General features: G+C 46.9%; 1 protein-coding gene across 1 annotated transcript in view; it reads left to right on the forward strand.

Moving 5' to 3' along the window:
* The first annotated feature begins 2,188 nt into the window (after nucleotides 1-2,188).
* MAU2 (MAU2 sister chromatid cohesion factor) overlaps nucleotides 2,189-19,492 on the forward strand; it is a 36,547-nt gene continuing 19,243 nt past the window's right edge. Inside the window, exons 1-9 of the mRNA XM_081937056.1 lie at nucleotides 2,189-3,388; nucleotides 6,300-6,317; nucleotides 7,114-7,179; nucleotides 8,091-8,186; nucleotides 11,077-11,171; nucleotides 11,626-11,653; nucleotides 12,458-12,613; nucleotides 14,096-14,242; nucleotides 18,604-18,694. Of these exons, the coding sequence (XP_081793182.1) occupies nucleotides 2,831-3,388; nucleotides 6,300-6,317; nucleotides 7,114-7,179; nucleotides 8,091-8,186; nucleotides 11,077-11,171; nucleotides 11,626-11,653; nucleotides 12,458-12,613; nucleotides 14,096-14,242; nucleotides 18,604-18,694 (1,255 nt within the window). The 5' untranslated portion in view covers nucleotides 2,189-2,830. The remainder of the gene's footprint in view (nucleotides 3,389-6,299; nucleotides 6,318-7,113; nucleotides 7,180-8,090; nucleotides 8,187-11,076; nucleotides 11,172-11,625; nucleotides 11,654-12,457; nucleotides 12,614-14,095; nucleotides 14,243-18,603; nucleotides 18,695-19,492) is intronic.

Here is a 19,492-nt window from a genome sequence, read left to right on the forward strand (position 1 = left end):
TATAGAGTCTGGTTCCGCCTCCTCGCGGTGGGGGATAGCGCCAGGGAAGTCCAGCCGGAGGGATGAGTGGTCTGACCATGACAGGGGCGTGATAACTAAATCCCCTATTCCCAGATCACTCGTCCACTGTTCAGATACAAAAATGAGGTCCAGTGTGTGGCCCCCTTCGTGAGTGGGGCCCTGCACTAATTGGGTCAGGTCCATGGCCGTCATGGAAGCCATGAACTCCCGAGCCACCTCGGAAGCCGCTCCCGTTGACGGCAAGTTGAAGTCCCCCATGACCAGAAGTCTGGGAGTCTCAACTGCCGTCGCTGAGATTAGCTCGAGGAGCTCGGGCAGGGCTGCTGATGCATAGCGAGGAGCCAAGTATACAATCAGCAAGCCCCACTGCCTCCCTGGGCCCCAACTCACACCAAGGGACTCACACCCGGGTATCTGAGGAACAGTGAACTCCCTCGGCTCTAAACATTCCCGCATAACCACCGCCACCCCACCACCCTTACCCAGGGCCCGAGGCTGATGGAATGCTCGAAAACCCGGTGGGCACATTTCCACGAGGGGTAAACCACCTTCGTGGCCCAACCAGGTCTCCGTTATCCCTGCAAGGTCTAGCTCCCCCTCTGAGATCAACTCATTAATGAGGGGGGCCTTGTTGATGACAGACCTTGCGTTGCAAAGCATCAGCCGCAGGCCCTGGCTCTGTAGCACTTGTCCACCTAGGCTGCAGGGGTTGGTACAAGCGACCGGGCGTAACCAGCAGCCACGGTCTCCCAACCGACCTTGGGATCTTATCCTGTCCTCAACTCCTTGATTAGTTTTCAACCATTGTTTCTTGGCCTGCTTCCGGTGCTTTGGGGAATAATTTGTCTGGAATGGTACAGTGTTTCCTGTTTGAGCAAGGGGTTGGACTAGAAGACCTCCAAGGTCCCTTCCAGCTCTATTCAGACACATTCCCGTCAGGCGCTGTGTTACACCATAGAGGGGGGAAAACAGCGCTTTTTATTAGACTTGGTTACCGGCCGCAAAACTTGCCCTTGGCTATTGTGGTCTTGACTAGGTATAGGAGAACTATATTTCCCATGATGCAGAAGGAGTTAAAGGTCACTATTATTAAAGTGTCACATTTTTGTTTTGAAATTTGTGTCATCCCCTTCCGGTGGCTGCTTTCAAAATGACTCCTATGACCAAAAAATCACTTTTCATCCCCATAAGCATCAAAGATCCAAGACTTCAATAAAATGCAGGCATTACAAAGCGAACAAGCGACTGATCTCTTCATTATTTGCTAAAGTTCTAAAAAATAAGCTACATACTTTTTTAAAATTAACAATCTTAAATCTGCAACACATTTTGGAAATAAGGGCCGGTGGATGGAGGTGGACACACATCCCATGGTGGTGCAAGGTGTACTTTTGTTTTGATGTGATGTACATTATTTCAAATTAACAGAGTTGGAAGGGACATTATAGGTCACCTAGTCCAATTCCCCCCACCCCCACCTGCTCAAGCAGGAGACCCTACACCATTTCTGACCAATGGCAGCCCAATCTCCTCTTGAAAGTCTCCAGTGATGAAGCTCCCATGACTTCCGAAGGCAACTTCTGTTCCATGGGTTGATTGTTCTCACTGTCAGAAAGTTCCTCCTTGTTTCCAGGTTGAATCTCTCCTTGATCGGTTTCCATCCATTATTCCTCGTCTGGCCTTCAGGTGCCTTGGAAAACAGGTTGACCCCCTCCGCTCTGTGGCAGCCCCTCAAATATTGGAACATTGCTATTATGTCTCCCCTGATCCTTCTCTTCTCTAGACTAGACTAGCTGAGGCTGATGACTTGTTGCTGTCGACGTGAAATCATTTTAACAGATTAACAAGAGTTGGAAGGGACATTAAAGGTTATCTAGTCCAATCCCTCAAGCAGGAGACCCTACACCATTTCTGACAGGTGGCATTCCAGTCTCTTCTTGAAAGCCTCCAGTGATGAAGTTCCCACAACTTCCGAAGGCAGCTTCTGTTCCATTGGTTGATTGTTTTCTCACTGTCAGAAAAAGTTCCTCCTTGTTTCCAGGTTGAATCTCTCCTTGATCGGTTTCCATCCATTATTCCTCGTCTGGCCTTCAGGTGCCTTGGAAAACAGGTTGACCCCCTCCGCTCTGTGGCAGCCCCTCAAATATTGGAACATTGCTATTATGTCTCCCCTGATCCTTCTCTTCTCTAGACTAGACTAGCTGAGGCTGATGACTTGTTGCTGTCGACGTGAAATCATTTTAACAGATTAACAAGAGTTGGAAGGGACATTATAGGTTATCTAGTCCAATCCCTCAAGCAGGAGACCCTACACCATTTCTGACAGGTGGCATTCCAGTCTCTTCTTGAAAGCCTCCAGTGATGAAGTTCCCACAACTTCCGAAGGCAGCTTCTGTTCCATTGGTTGATTGTTTTCTCACTGTCAGAAAAAGTTCCTCCTTATTTCCAGGTTGAATCTCTCCTTGGTCAGTTTCTTCTCTGGCCTTCAGGTGCCTTGGAAAATTTTGGAAAAACATTTCAACGGAAGAACAGAGATCTAGAAAGGGATTGAGATTAAACCTCTCGAGAAGGAAGACCTGTTTCCTGACCCGGGAGGGAGAAGAGGGGATAGAGATTTTCCCCACACAGCAGAATTCTTTGTCTCTCCCAACTCAGCTTCTCGACGCGGGACGGATGGGGGAATGGAATAAGCCACCGCCGTTTCCAGGACTCGCTTTCCCATCAAGCGTTGCGGCGCCTGCGCCTGCGCAGGGAGCCTCTCCATTCCGCCGCGCAGCGACCTCCCGGTCCTTACGGAGGCCGAGCCAAGATGGCCGCCGTCGGGGCGTCAGGCGGCTCGACGGAGACGGCGGGCAACGGGGGCGGAGCGCAGGCTTCCTCCTCCTCCGTCGCCGCCGCCACCACGACGGCTCCGGCCTCTTCCTCCACCCCTTCGTCGTCCTCCGTAGCCGGGGGAGCGGCGGCGGCGGCAGCATCAGCCGCCTCGTCCGTAGCAGGACCGCCCCAGGCCGCGGTGGGAGGGAGCGCCGGGCCCGGAGGCTCGGGGACGGCGGTCTCCGGCGGGCCTGAGGCCACGGCAGGAGGAGGCGGAGGCTCCGCCGGTTCCTCGTCGTCGGCGTCCTCCGCGTCCGGGGCCGGCGGCGCTCCGGGGGCGTCGGAGTCGTGGTACGTGGCGCTGCTGGGCTTGGCCGAGCACTTCCGCACCTCTAGCCCGCCCAAGGTGCGGCTCTGCGTCCACTGCCTCCAGGCCGTGCTGCCCCGCAAGCCCCCCGCTCGGGTCGAAGCCCGCACCCACCTCCAGCTCGGCTCCGTCCTCTACCACCACACGCGCAACGGAGAGCAGGCCCGCGGGCACCTCGAGAAAGCGGTGCGTCCCGGGGGGGGGGCGACGTGGAAGGGATGCGGGGGTGACCGGCGGAGCCCCCTCAGATTGCCCCGGGGAGGGAGGGAGGGAAGGAAGGAGGAGAATGGCCAGGCTTGTGGACACGTGTGACTTGGATGTGTGGCCCCAGACAAGGGGAAAAACATAGGACATCCTCGACCACAGTGGACCCCCCCCCCATAATAAGCCCAATCGGGCTTTTGAGCACATGTGCTAAAATAAGCCCTCCCTGAAAATATTGCAACACATTAGCAGCCCTGAGATGACCATCTGCACCTCAAAAATAATAAGACCTCCCCGAAAATAAGGCCAAGCACTTATTTTGGGGGTCAAAAGAAAATAAGATCTTGTCTTATTTTGGGGGAAACACGGTAATTGAGACATTTGTTATGTGATGTATTTATGAATTTTGCCTTTTAGGAACCTTTCGTGCCCCGTTTGTTAAGCGAACCCCTTCAGTTGTTTATTTAGTAAGGGGGTGGTGAAGTGAACCCTTTGACTGCTGGCCAGAGAATCGCCAAAGGATCCCCGGGGACACTGCAAGGGTCATAAATATGAGTCAGTGGCCAAAAGCATCTGAATTTTGATCACGTGACCGTGAAGATGCTTTAATGGTCGTATGGGTGAAGAACGGTCACAAAGTCACAGAAGCGCATCCGTGCTGTTGTAACTCTTAACTTCAAACAGTCACTAAACAAACTCTTGTAAGTCGAGGACTACCTGCATTTGTATACCCAGGTAGGACACACCAATTCCTTGTGTGTCCAATCGCACTTGGCCAATGAAGAATTCTATAATCCTCTATTCTGTAGACACACTTGTGCAATTTCCTGACAACGAGAACAATAAGTCCGTGGAATGACTTGCCTTTAGAAATTGTGCGTGCTCCATCACTGGAGGTTTTTAAGAAGTGACTGAACAGCCACCCGTCTTAAATGATATGGGGTCTCTGCCTGAGCAGGGGGTTGGACTAGAAAGCCTCCAAAGTCCCTTCTAATTTTGAAGGCCATTCTTAAGAGTCGAAACTGCTGCTGTCCAGATGTGCTGGGCCTTCTCAGTGGTGGCCCCACAGTCTGCAGTCGTTTCTTCTGGAGCTCATCGGGTGCCCATTATAGCATTTCTTATCCTCTTCATCTGTGTCTCCCAGCCTGCAGGTGAAGATAACCGGCTCCGTTCATGTCTTGATTCTGTTTTTCTTTTCATCCCTGCCCCTGACTTTAAAGCTATTTCTTTTCTCATTAGATTTTTATCTTGCCTTTTGATCAGGAGTACAAGGTTGTATATTTAGCCCTTCATTCTCCTTGCCCATAGAAGGACAAATATGTTACGGTTGTAGATGTTACTTCTAAACTGTCCCTGGTGCTGCATTTTAGAGGCTATTAAGAGGCTTTGAGAATTCAAGTAAGGAAAGTGACAGATTTTAATTGGGAGTGATGTTGATTGTAAACCAGCACATCTGGAAGACATCAGGTTGGACAAGATAGTTCAAAGGGAATCTGGCTTTTTGTGTTTGCTGCTTTTGCACATAAACTTGCCAAAAAGCCTAAGGAAGTTTGTACATTTCCTTTCTGTTGTGTCACATATTGCAACATTGTTATAAACAAATGATTTTGAAGGACATACTTTTTTGTTTTGTTTTTCTCTACATGCATAACTGAATAGATTTTTGAGACAGTTGTACAATAAACAAAAAGCAGTGTATAGCTAAAATAAATTATTTCTAGGTATTTGCAAAAGAGGCAGGAGCTTCTCCAAAAAGTCTGGGGGAGGAGAATGCACAGCTCTTAAATCCTGACATTTGAAAATAAGATAAGAATGGAAAGAAAAGAAAACAAATAAGTAGGAACACGAGAACTTTGTTTATACAGGCAGTCTTATACGTAGGACAGTTCATTTAGTGACCGTTCAAAGTTACAATGGCATTGAAAAAAAGTGACTGGTGACCATTTTTCACACAACCTTTGTTGCATCCCCAGGGTCATGTGATCGAAATTCAAACGCTTGGCAACTGACACTTGTGACCGTTGCTGTGTCTCATATGATCACCTTTTGCGACCTTTTGACAAGGAAAATCAATGGGGAAGCCATAATCACTTAATCATGTTGCCAACTTATCAACTGCAGTGATTCACTTAATAACTATAGCAAGAAAGGTGGTAAAATGGGGCAAAACTCACTTAACAAATGTCTCACTTAACAGTCCCTCAGTTGTTTCCCATCAATCAAGTGGAAGAGAGAAAATAAGGAGGAAACCTAGATGAATAGAAATGTGTTGGCCTGCAAGCTAATTTCCCATTCATCGTGTACACCAGGGGTGTCCAAACTTGGGAACTTTAAGACTTGTGGACTTCAACTCCCAGAATTCCCCAGTTGGCTGGGGAATTCTGGGAGTTGAAGTCCACAAGTCTTAAAGTTCCCAAGTTTGGACACCCCTGGTGTACACTGATTAGCAATGATCTTTCTGAGTCAAGCCTGTCCATCTAACTTCGGAGATTCCAGAATTTGAATATTGGGGCTTCCGCTGAGCTTAAAGCCCCTTAAACAGATACAACATTTTAAGAGTGAACTTCAGGAGGTACAGGGAAAATGAAAAGTGACTATTTCAAGTAATAAAAGAATAAGCATTTCAAGAGGATGGGTAAAGTCTGGATAAGCAAGAATTGGTCTTTTCTAAGTTTTGAGACTGCAGGAAGATTCAGTTTGGCAGGAAGGGAAAGGACAGTGCAGCCCTGACACTTCACTGTGTCTTGATTGGCCATAAACTGTCATAAGAAATATTAGTTCATTTTAGTTTCAGAAATGCGTCATTAACTCTTCCCTTTAGAGATTGCTATAAATTCCACCGGGGATGGGGAATTACAGGAATTGCTAATTTTTCTCTCTCTTCTTTTTACAGTGGCTGATATCACAACAAGTATCCTTTTATCTGACGTCATGAAAACTGGAATTCTCAATTAAACTTCTGTAGGTTGCTTTGAGGGACACAGTGGCTCAGTGGCTAAGACGCTGAGCTTGTCGATCAGAAAGGTCGGCAGTTTGGCAGTTCGAATCCCTAGCACCATGTAATGGAGTGAGCTCCTGTTACTTGTCCCAGCTTCTGCCACCCTAGCAGTTCGAAAGCACGTAAAAATGCAAGTAGAAAAATAGGAATCACCTTTGGTGGGAAGGTAACAGCGTTCTGTGCGCCTTCGCCGTTGAGTCATGCTGGCTACATGACCACAGAGACATCTTTGGACAGCGCTGGCTCTTCGGCTTTGAAACAGATGAGCACCACCCCCTAGAGTCGGGAATTACTAGCACATATGTGCGAGAGGAACCTTTACCTTAAGTTGTTTTGAAAGTTAACACCAGCTTGACCTGATTTCCCGCCACTCATGCAAGTGGGGATGCGCACATGTATGTTCGCCCATCACTTCCACAGCCTGGTTCCCAAGGGCTCAAGGACTGGTAGTGGGCTGAGGCCCAGGCATTGGGGACCCCTGATTTAAAAATATTAGGGCTTAACTTTGCTGAAATTATTCAAGCAGGACGGAAAGATGGTGGTCAGTTAAATCCATTACAGTCAGGAGCACTGAGAAGTTATAGAGAGTATCGTTTCAGTACTTGGCATATCCTACATTAAACACAGCATTGGATCTTTTCCAACTAAAAATGTTTATTGTTTTAACTTTTAACAGAAAGTGTTATTAGCTTAACTTGGGCACTACCAGATTCCGCAGTTTGAGGATGTCAAATTTGAAGCTGCCAGCCTCCTGTCTGAGTTGTACTGTCAAGAGGTAAGAAGAGCATCTTTCCTATGCAGTTCTTTAAATGCTAATATTTAATGGCTTTGATATACAATATATATATATATATATATAAGACTTCCATACAAAATAGAAAAGAGTTAAAACACTTTATCGAAGTTTGTTACCTGAGTTATTTGCATGTCAGTAGCACTTCCATTAAAAGGAACTGAGCTTTGATTATGTTTTATTATTTTGATGTATAAGATGATGATAGCAATGGCAATTTATATACCACCCTGTAATGCTTTTACAGCACTCTCTGGGTGGTTTACAGAGTCAGCATATTGCCCCCCCCCCCTCAACAATCTGAGTCCTCAGCTTACTGACCTCGGAAGGATGGAAAACTGAGTCAACCTTGAGCCCATCAGGATCAAACTCCTGACTGGGCAGAGTTAGCCTGCAATACTGCATTCTAACCATTGCGCCACCAAGGCTTCTAACTCTTTAACAAGTAGAGTTAGTATCTTGGTGCCCCTTTTTGGGAGCGTCTGAAGGTTAGGTGTACAGAAGCAGATGTAACTTTTGGTGATTGCAGAATCTCTCTTCAGTTTCCAGTCGTCTATTCTGACTGTCCTTCTCTAGAAAGGTAAAACAATCTGCCCAGTGGGTCTGTCTGGAATGCATTTAACTGTAGATACCATGGACGGAATCCCTTTGCTGGCTTTGCTCTTGATCTTTGGACCTCTTCGCACAGCTTTTACACAGATATACTTGCTAAAATGTGTTTTTGGAAAAAGTGATGTGTCATTTTTGCAAAATTGTGCACGCTCCAATTACTAGAATGGTATTCCATTTGCTTTACGAGGCGTGACTTTTTCCAATTGGTTTTGTGTTTGAGTCCTCCTCCTCCTCCTCCATCTCTGTATGATAATTTGATTTTTATTGTCCATACTTTTCAGAATTCTGTTGACACAGCAAAGCCACTGCTGCGTAAAGCCATCCAGATTTCACAACAGACGCCTTACTGGCATTGTCGCCTTCTTTTTCAGCTTGCAGTAAGCTAAGTTTCATTATTCTCAAATGGTTTAAATTATAGCTAGCCCTCGTTTAACAAAATTACTTGGAACTGGAATTTCCATCACTAAGTGAAGTGGTTATTAGATGAAACATCGTGCGATTCCACTATTTAGCGACAGCAGTTAATGGTAGTCCTGGTTGCAGTCTTTAGGTGAGGACCTCACACTTCTGCCCTGCTGTGCTAGCCTCTGCTTCAACCCTCCTCACCCACTTATCTCTCCCCATCGCTGCTTTTTTGGCCACCCTGCTGTCCATTTTCTCTCTCTCTCTCTCTCTCTCTCCCCCCCTCTCTCCCCTTGCCTCCCTCCCTGCCCTCCCCTCCTCTCTCTCTCTCACACACAACCTTGTCCTCCACTGTCCCCAGCTAAACCTTCTTCCTGTGGGTGATGAGATGCAACCTGCCACGGGAAACGTTGGTACATGCCGTGGTTGTAAATGTGGATAGATTTGCCAGGCATCCACATTTTAATGATAGGACCATTGCAGATGCTGCAGTGGCTGTAACTTTGAGGACTGGATGTAACTACCATTTGTTCAGTACTGTTGTAACTTCGAATGGTTGCTGAACAAATGGTTGTTAAGCAAGGACTACTTGAATGAAAAACAGTGTAGAGTTGGTTTTTTTTGGGGGGGGGGGGTCTACAGTACTTGCATCCAAGAGGGAAACACATAAGAGAGATTCTGTGCGTTAAAAGCTGCAGGGTTGAAGTTATCACTGAGACAGAGTGTCCTTGCGGAAGAGACAAAATAACCCTGAGTATATCTGCCCTTTGAACAGCAGGAGATAAAGCAAGCAGGACTGTGCTCAGCTATGTAAATTACTATTATTATTGTTGTTGTTGTTTTTGTTGTTGTTGTTGTTGTTGTTGTTGCTTTTATTTCTGTAGCATTCCTCCTTCCGGGGGAGCTCAAAAGATAAAGTAATAAAGCCTTCAAGAAAGGCACAAGAAATCCAGCACTGTTTAAAAATAAGAAATACAAAAAGTGAAACAAGATGAGTGCCAGGGGTATGAATAGAATGGACGCAAAAAAGCAGTATAAGAGAATTCAAAGGAGAGTTTGCTCCCGAAGTAGCTATTCCACAAATGCCCATATCTTCTTTTAAGTTCAGAAAGAAGACCTTCTGAATTGATCCTTAGGAAAGAGTTCTGTAACAGGGGCACTTCTTGTCCTTTGGTACAAAGTTTTATAAGTGAGTGGGTGAGTGGTGGTTCACAAGCTCAGTTCTAAGTATTGAAGCGGTATTGGCACCCTCAGAGTGGATCAGAAGAAACAAAGTCATGGTTGCAGCATTGCAACCAAACCCCCAGCCCCTTCGTCCGTGTACGTAGTGTCAGCACACAGACAAAAGGAGAGGAAGTTTTATTACAGTGCTGTGACCACCATCCTGCCTGCGTTAACATCTGCCCACCTTACAGACTTTGTTCTATGGGAAAAATGGAAGTGGGGCATTCTTGAAGAGGTCAGTTACATTAGTGACTTTTTGCTTTGTGGTACCAACGCTTAACGGAAAATAAATGGGTTTGTGGCATCAGCAACACCTTAGAGCAGGGGGTCAGCAAACTGCGGCTCTGGAGCCGCATGTGGCTCTTTCCTCCCTCTGCTGCGGCTCCATCACCGGTTGGCGCCACAATTTTGAGAGGAGCTTCCGGTGGGGGGGGGGAGAAAAGCACAGTGCGCCAGGGGAAGACTCTATGGCAAGGGGAGGGTTTTCCAGTTGTCTCCACAATTGATAGGGCTTTCAGTTATGACAGGTAGAGGAAAAAGTACGCTGCGCTAGGAGGAGACTCTATGGTGGGGGAACTGAATTGCTCCAGAATTGAACAGGGGGCTTCCGGTTAGGACCTTTGTGGCTCCCGGTGTTTTCTTTTCCGTGGGAAACGGGTCCAAATGGCTCTTTGAGTGTTTAAGTTTGCCGACCCCTGCCTTAGACCCATGATGGTGAGCCATTTTCTGAGCTGTTTTGGGAGCATTTTTCGGGCTAAAAATGGCTGGGAAAATGGCAAAAAAACAGGCTGTTTTCCGGGTGTTTTTCTGGGCTTTTTTGAGGTGTTTTTCATCCCAAAAAATGCCCCCAAAACAGGCATGCGTGTGCTGGCCAGCTGGTCTTTGGATTTCCGGTGCTCTGGCACATGTGAAAACCAGCTGGCCAGTGCGCATGCGTGTGCCGGAAGCCCTCAGACCATTTGGTCGGTGCGCCCATGGGCACTGGCCAGCTGGCCCTCGGGCGCATGTACATGCACACACATGCACGCAGGTTCTACTTTAGGCACTCGGTGCCAGAAAGGTTGGTCATCTCTGCCTTAGAGGTTTGCAGAAGCTTAAAACTTTTTGAGCTTGGAAAGCCTTGTTTGAGAATTCATTTATTTGAATCCCATCTTTATTGTTTTTACAAATAAAGGCAGCAAACATATCCAATACACCTTCCTGTTCCTATTTTCCCCACAAGAACAGTCCTATGGAATGTCCCCAAAGGTGCTTTCTGAAAAAAAAAAAGGCAGCTGGATTTTTCTTTGTTTTTTCCTTGAAGACATTTCTCTTCTCATCCAAGAAGCTTCTTCATTTCTTGGATGAGAAGCAAAACGTCTCCACGGGAAAACAAAGGAAGTCCAGTTGCTTTTTGAAAAAGGCCCCTTGGGGACAACCATGGCCTGGATGACTTGAGGATCACCATAGACAGTCCTATGTGGTGGTGAGTTGGATTGAGAGAAAGTGACTGGGCCAAAGCCACACAGCTGGCTTTGAATGCAGGGTCTCCTAGTTTCTAACCGGGTGCCTTAAATCAGTAGCTCAGCTGATTCTCAAAATCAAAATCGATGGCTGTCTGAACGGTTTCAAGCTTCTGTTTCTCTGTGTACTCTTCATTAGCAACTTCATACACTTGAAAAAGATTTGGTCTCCGCCTGCGACCTTTTGGGAGTTGGAGCAGAATATGCCCGCGTGGTAGGATCAGAATATACAAGGTGGGTGGCTTTTTGATTCACTGGGAGAAAGTGAACAGACAGAGTTATGAAATACGTTCTGTACTCTTTTGCAGATTGCAATATTTTAAAAGGATTTTATTAAAGTCTGTCTTAATGTAAAATACAAATGAAAGTAAAGACAATAGAGGAAATGGGAAAAGAAAAAGAAGGGAAAAGGATGTGAAGGAAAGGGAAAAGAAAAAAAAAGCAGTGACTTCCAGCTTTTTTGGTGCAATAATTGCAAAGTAAAGTTACACTCCCAACTTTTTACTTTCATGTAATCAGAAACTTAGCCATTTCTATAATAACAACAAACTTATCACAAAAAGTTACTGTTTCATTTTTTTCTGAAATATTTTTGGATGCAGTTTTAGGGTTAGGGTGAGAATACATTGTATTTCTGGAAGGTCTTTACATAGTGTTGGGATCTTAATAACTTTCCTTTCTTTTTCAGAGCACTGTTTCTACTAAGCAAAGGCATGGTAAGTTTTCTGGGGCTTAAGACAAAATAATATTTTACATATCCATTACTTTAAAGTCTGCAGTCTTGCTTTGTTTTCCTTATTCGGATATAGAAGCAATGAATAATAAATAGATTTTGGTCTTGTAGAGCAAGGCTTCTCAAACTTGACAACTTCAAGCCGTGTGACTTTCAACTCCCAGAATCCTCTAGTTGGTATGCTGGCTGGGGAATTCTAGGAGTTGAAATCGACATATTTTAAAGTTGCTGAGGTTGAAAAACACTGGTCTAGACTATTGATCGATGTCTGTTGAAATGAGCAATAGCGTTTTGTTAACCCACACATCATTTCAAGTGTGTGACGACCCCGCCTATGTTTTAATATCCGGTGTAAAGAAATGGTAATGGCCATTTCTCACACTGACAACTGTTGCCGCATCTCCATGGTCACGTGATCAAAATTCAGGTGCTTGGCAACTGATTCACATTTATGACCGCTGCAATCTCCCGGGGTCCCGTGATCAACTTTTATGACCTTCTGATAAGCAAAGTCAGCGGGGAAGCCAGATTTACTTAACAAGTATGTGACAAGAAAGGTGATACAATGGGGCAAAACTCACTTTAACAACCTTCTCGCTTAGCAGCAGAAAGTTTGGGCTCAGCTGTGGTCATAGGTCGAGGATTACCGTACTGCTTTTTTGTTGTTTTGTTTTCCTTCTTTATTTGAGGAGATCAATCCAAGACTAAGGAAGCCTGAACCTGGAAAAGAGGCGCTTATTAAGCGTTCCGAAACTTACACTGTTTCTCCTTCCTTCCTTCTACACAGCTGCTCCTCATGGAGAGGAAACTGCAAGAGGTGCACCCGCTGCTGACGCTTTGTGGGCAGATCGTTGAGAACTGGCAGGGGAATCCCATCCAGAAAGAGTCATTGCGGGTCTTCTTCTTGGTACTGCAGGTGACGCATTACCTGGACGCTGGTCAGGTGAGTTTGAAGCAGCTCAAGTGATCTTCTGTGACAGGGGTCGGCAACCTTAAAGAGCCATAAAGGTCCTAACTGGAAGCCCCCCGTTCAATTCTGAAGCCAACCGGAAGTCCGGCTCCTCCACCATAGAGTCTCCTCCTAGCATCCTTTTTCCTCTACCTGTCCTAACTGAAAGCCCTATCAATTGTGGAGATGACCGGCGGCAGGGAGCTGCAGCAGAAGGATGAAAGAGCCACATGCGGCTCCCGAGCTGCAGGCTGCTTTGTCCTGTTCTATGACAAAATGTTGTTGCTCGCAACATAAGATCAGGTGCTCCACCACGACTTAACAGTCTCTCCTTTACAGTCCTAAGTTGGCAACGGGTGTAAAGTGGATCCCCCCATGCGATTGATCCAACTTTAGGATCTTTTTTGGGGTGCTTGTAACGTGACCCCCGTAGTCATGAAGGAAATGAATCACAACCACTATCGGGCCTGGAAGTCTGGTTGTCACTCGTTGTAATTGTAAATCGTGGCACCAGTGTGACTGGACCTTTTTTTTTTTATTTTTATTTTTGACCTTTTTCACGGCAGTCACTAAACAAATGAAAGGTACGGTTGTTAAGCGGACCCATTATTCCCAGTGGGGAAATCAGCAAAATTGCAAGCCAGGGTCAAGTAACCGCAGGATGCTGCAACCGATCATAAAGGTAAGCAGGTTGCCAAGCACTCAAAATGCGATCACCTGGTTGCTACGGGGACACCTTTTACGAGGGCTGGAGATACTTAATAGCACGTAGACTAAGTAATAGCACTTAGACCAGTGTTTCTCAACCTTGACAACTTGAAGATGTCCGGACTTCAACTCCCAGAATTCCCCAGCCAGCGAATGCTGGCTGGGGAATTCTGGGAGTTGATGTCCGGACATCTTCAAGTTGCCAAGGTTGAGAAACACTGACGTAGACTTATATACTGTTTCATAGTGCTTTTACAGCCCTCTCTAAGTGGTTTACAGAGTCAGCCTCTTGCCCCCAACAATCTGGGTCCTCATTTTATCCACCTCGGAAGGATGGAAGGTTGAGTCAACCTTTAGCCAGTGAGATTTGAACTGCCGAACTACAGCTAGCGGTCAAGTTGAAGTAGCCCGCAGTACTGCACTCTAACCAATGCCGTCACCTCGGCTCTTTTAAGGGCCATAAAGCACCTGTTATGAGGTCATCGTAACCTCATCATAAAACGACGAGTCATAAGTCAAGGACTACCCTAGAGTAGAATGGCAGAGCAAATATACGAAGGAACAATGAGTGGAAGAAGATAAAAAAAAATGAATGTAAGCTTGACCGGAACCTTCAGAGATTTTTAATGTTCCATCTTTAGTGAGATGAACTAAAAAGCGGACAACAGCCGTCAAGATAACGGGCGGCTGCCCTTGGACGTAGGGTGGCTTTGATTTGGGTCTCATGTTTGGCTTTGACTTTGTTGAGGCAGCTTCTCCTTTCCCCAGGTGAAGAGTGTCAAGCCATGTCTAAAGCAGCTGCAGCAGTGCATCCAGACCATCTCAACCCTTCACGATGATGAGATCCTACCCAGCAACCCTGCGGACCTCTTCCACTGGCTGCCCAAGGAGCACATGTGTGTGCTGGTCTACCTGGTGAGAGGCTGCATCTGATCCTATCAAAATAAGTTGTACAAGCTTGGTTTCAGTGACCCTTCCAGCAGGGGCTTTCTAGGATCAGGAGCCCAGGAAGTAGTTGTTTGCACATAAAGAAGGAACTCTCTCTTTCTCCTTTAACATCATCCTGGCAATATCCTTTTGGGTTGAATGGATGAGTTGGTGGCATTACTGTTGCCCAGGAGGCACCCACTTGGGGGGGGGGCTCATTCATGTCCCCAGCAAGAGTTGGAGCAAAGGACGGGAACTCACCCTGCCCCAAAGCAGCACTCGGGTCTCAAACACCAGGCTTGCTAGCTTCCAATCCAGCATCCTAACCGCATGAGCCCCAGTGCTCCTCTAATATCCCAATTTATAATTGCAGTACCTAGCAGGGCGGGGATGCATTACTGGCTTTCCTTTAAATTGCCTCTGGGTGATTTTTGTTTTTGTTTACAATCTATTCCAAAGAACTGATGCTGATGTTTAATTACCAACATTTCTAGGCAGCAAGTGGTAAGAAAGACCTCCATTTGTGGCTTTGGAAAATCACCATTCATGTTAATAGACAATACTGAGCTGAATGGCCTAAGAAGATGGCAAGGTTTCCTGACAGCATCATAGCTCATTGATGGGAATCCTTTCTTTGCTTGCAGAAATGTCCCAGTTTTAGTCCCTGGACTTTCAGCTAGCAGAATGTCTCGTAATAGAGGGGGTTTTTCTTCTGGAGACCTTAGGGAGTTGTTACAATCGGGTATTGTCAGCATTGGCTTGATTTGGGGGTGCCCAACTGTTGCAACTTTAAGACTTGTGGACTTGTGGCAAATCCCAGAATTCCCCAGCCAGACATAATAATAATAATAATAATAATAATAATAATAATAATAATAATAATAATAATAATAATAATAATAATAATAATAATAATAATAATAATAATAATAATTTTTATTTGATTAGCCGCAACCCTCTCCCGAAGGACTCGGGGTGGCATACAATCAAAACAGATAAAATACAGATAAAGACAAACATACATACATAAAGAACAAAGACATATACATGTGCATGGAGGAGGTAGACTCATAAGTGAAAGACAATTAAAAAACACAATTTAAAATCCCATTAAATAAAATTACTGAATTAAAAAACCCATCAGGAGCGTTATGAAGTTATGATTGAGCCAGGCCGGCTATTTGGAATAGGTGGGTCTTGAGCTTTACACGGAAGGAGCGGAGGTCAGTAGTGGTCCTAATATCCGGGGGGAGGTCATTCCACAGAGAAGGCTCTGCTCCTAGGCGCCGCCCCATGGCACTGTCTGGTGGACGGCACCTGGAGAAGTCCCTCTCTGTGCGAGCGGATGGGTCGTAGGGATGTATGGGGCAGAATACGATCCTGCAGGTAACTAGGTCCTGAGCCATGGAGCGCTTTAAAGATCATAATCAAGACCTTGAAACGCACCCGATAGACCACAGGAAGCCAGTGCAGCTCGCGCAGGAGAGGTGTCACATGGGAGTACTTAGTACTCCCCATAATCACCCGCGCGGCCGCATTCTGGACCAACTGCAGTCTCCGAGTGCATTTCAAGGGAAGCCCCATGTAGAGAGCGTTACAGTAGTCCAGGCGAGACGTCACCAGCGCATGGGTGACTGTGCGTAGGGCGTCCCGGTCCAATAGGGGGCGCAATTGGCGCACCAGGCGAACCTGGTGGAACGCCCCCCTGGCCACGGCTGTCACATGGTCATCCATGGACAGCCTGGCATCCAGGAGGACGCCCAAATTGCGCGCCCGCTCCACGGGGGCGAGTTGAATGCCCCCAATGGCCAGAGATGGGATTAACTGGTTGAACCGGGGGGCCGGAACCCACAGCCACTCCGTCTTGGAAGGGTTGAGCTTGAGTCGGTTGTCATCCATCCAGACCCGTACGGCTTCCACACACCGGGACATCACTTCGACGGCCTCGTTGGGGTGGTTCGGGGTGGAAATGTACAGCTGAGTATCATCAGCGTACAGATGATATCCCACCCCGAAACCACGGATGATCTCACCCAGCGGCTTCATGTATGTGTTGAACAGGAGTGGCAAGAGGACCGACCCCTGTGGCACCCCACAAGTAAGGGGGCTTAGGGTCGACCTCTGTTCCCCTGCCAACACACGTTGCGTCCGGCCAGAGAGGTAGGAGCCGAACCACCGCAAAACGGTGCCCCGGACCCCCAACCCCTCCAGTCGGTGCAACAGGATACCATGGTCGATGGTATCAAAAGCCGCCGAGAGGTCTAATAGGACCAGGATAGAGGAACAACCCCTATCTCTGGCCCTCCAGAGATCATCCACCAACGCGACCAAGGCCGTCTCTGTACTGTGCCCGGGGCGAAAGCCGGACTGGCGCGGGTCTAGATAATCATTCTCCTCCAGATGTCGTGGGAACTGAGAAGCCACCACACTCTCTACAACCTTCGCCAAAAAGGGAAGGTTGGAGACAGGACGATAATTGGCCAGCTCCGTAGGGTCCAGGGAAGGCCTCTTGAGCAAGGGTCTCACCACCGCCTCTTTCAAGGCAGCCGGTAGAGACCCCTCACCCAACGAAGCGTTCACTAGGCCCAGGAGCCAGTCGGGTGTAACCTCCCAGGATGCCAGTACAAGCCAGGAGGGACACGGGTCCAGCAAACATGTGGTGGGTCGCAGTCGTCCACGCAATCTGTCCAATTCCTCGATGACAACCAAGTCAAACTCCTCCCAAAAAGGTTTCTCAAGACTCGCCACTGGCGTCTCGACTGGGCCACTGAAGGGGACCCAATCCTTCCGGATTTGAGCGACTTTATCCTGCAGATATTTCCCAAACTCCTCTGCCCTACCCTGTAAAGGGGCCTCCCGCGGCCTCTGAAACAGAAGGGAGCGGGACACCTGAAACAGGGCGGCAGGGCGGTTCTCTGCGGATGCAATGAGAGCGGCACAATATTGGCGTTTGGCCGTTCTCAATGCCACAAGGTACGTCCTTAAATGGGCTCGTACCTGTGCTCGGTCAAATTCGGATCGGGAGGATCTCCAACGACTCTCTAGGCATCTCTTGCGGCGCTTCATCACCCTTAGCTCCTCGGTAAACCAAGGAGCCAGGGTGGATCGTTGCCGCCGGAGAGGCCGCAAAGGCGCCACCCGGTTCAAGGCCCCGGTAGTCGCATTGTTCCACGCAGCCACCAGGTCCTCTACCCGAGGGCGGGTCAGGGCTGCAGGAGGTGGCCCAAGCTCCGTTTGGAACCTATCTGGCTCCATCAGGCGCCTGGGGCGGAACCATCTAGTGCTTTCCGGTTCCGCCTCCCCGCAGCGGGAGGTAGCACCAGGGAAGTCAAGTCGAAGGAGTGAGTGATCTGACCATGACAGGGGAGTGATGGTTAAGTCCCCTCCTCCCAGATCACTCAACCACTGGCCAGAGACAAAAACAAGGTCCAAGGTGTGACCTTGGACAGACAGTATTCTGGGAGTTGAAGTTCGTAAGTCTTAAAGTCTTGTCAAGATTGGACATCCCTGGGCTAGATTGTCTAATGGTCTAAAACTTTTAGGTGTCAGGAATTCTGAAATAGTGGTTTGGAAACAGCTTTCGGACTTTAGCATGAAACCGAAAAAAATGAAAATGCAACCACGGGATTTGATGAGTAGAACTGTTTTTAACTACAGAAATATTCTGTGATATGGTTTACTCTCCTTGCATTTCATGCTTGTATCTGTACTAGAGAAAGTTGGAAGTTGCTTTTTGTCCTTTTCTCTCTGCACCAGCCAATTTTGTGTTTTTCCTGCTTTCTCCTTTCTTTTTTCTTTTTAAATCTTTTGAATCGGGGCTGTCCAATCTTGGCAACTTTAACCCTGGCGGACTTCAACTCCCAGAATTCCCCAACCAGCAAAGCTGGAAGTTAAAGTCCGCCAGGCTTAAAGTTGCCATGGTTGGAGACCCCTGATTTAAACCATCTCCTCCTCATCAGAGTTTTATTTTGTTTTCTTAACAAAAAGCACCTTGCAATATTAGAAACTAAATTCATAGGCTCTCTGCGGTTTTTGTACATCAATCGCATCATTGGTGAGAAGGCTTTCGCAGTGAGGACAATTTGGCAGTGCCGCGTGGCCCGTTGTGAGGAAGATGAATGCGCCTGTTTTAATTGCACAGGTGGCGTGCCAGCATGGGCATTCACAGTGTTGCTAACTGCGATGCTTTCCCATTTAGAACTGTGTCCCGTCTTGGTTTTTCATGTAAAACGAGTCATGTTAATTCGCAGCAGGGAGAAGAACATTGAAGCAACTTTGCTTCAGGATTGCAAAATGATCTGCCAAACAAATGTGGTATGGTTTGTTTTTTCTTTTTTTTCTTTTGCCAGGTGACTGTGATGCATTCAATGCAAGCTGGATATTTGGAGAAGGCCCAGAAATACACCGACAAAGCCTTGATGCAGCTAGAGAAACTCAAAAGTGAGCAGAGTAAACTTCTTTGGTGTGTGTCTTCACACAGACTCTGTTCTTGAATGCCCAACTTGCATGCTCCATTTCTCTCTGTTCTCCCTTTTACATTTACTGTTGCCTTTTCGGGGCACCGGTGTCCTTTTTCAGGACCAGTGATTGGTCCCCTCCTAAGCACCAGAAAACCCTGTTCTTGGTTTTGGCTCATTCAGGGTTGCATACTCAGCCGGGATCTTTTCTGAACTTAAGGAAAGGAACCAATATCGCTTTGCATTTCAATTTAGCCCCGCCAGAAAGAATGGCCCAATTCCTACGGTGGGAATTTTTTTAGCATACTTCTTTTCTCCGCACTGTTTCTGTTTCTGTTTGTTTCTGTTTATTTGGATTTATATGCCGCCCTTCTCCAAAAGGACTCAGGGCGGCGTACAACATTAAAAAGCACACATCCCCTTCTGGGAGGAGACAAGAATCAGAATCAACACACCCATAGAGGCTCAGGCCTTTATGGAAAAAAATAAAGCGAACCTAGAAAAAACAGAAGATACCACAATGGTCACACAGGACACGGGAGGGGCCGGAGCTCTGCCAGCGGGGGGTGAAGGGGCAACACCAAGAAAGCTCAGATCACAAAAATGAATAAGAAAACCACAATGTTATAAACAGACCGAAAGTAATAATGAAATTATATCTAGACTATATATCATAACTATATAAACTGATTGAAAATTATTTTTTCTAGAATTAATATGCTGATTTTTTATGATTATGTATTAATGTTTGATATTTAGATGTAACCTATGAGTTTGGAGG

Source organism: Natrix helvetica, assembly GCF_964273705.1.
Source record: "Natrix helvetica genome assembly, chromosome: 1".
NCBI classification, from domain to species: Eukaryota; Metazoa; Chordata; class Lepidosauria; order Squamata; family Natricidae; genus Natrix; species Natrix helvetica.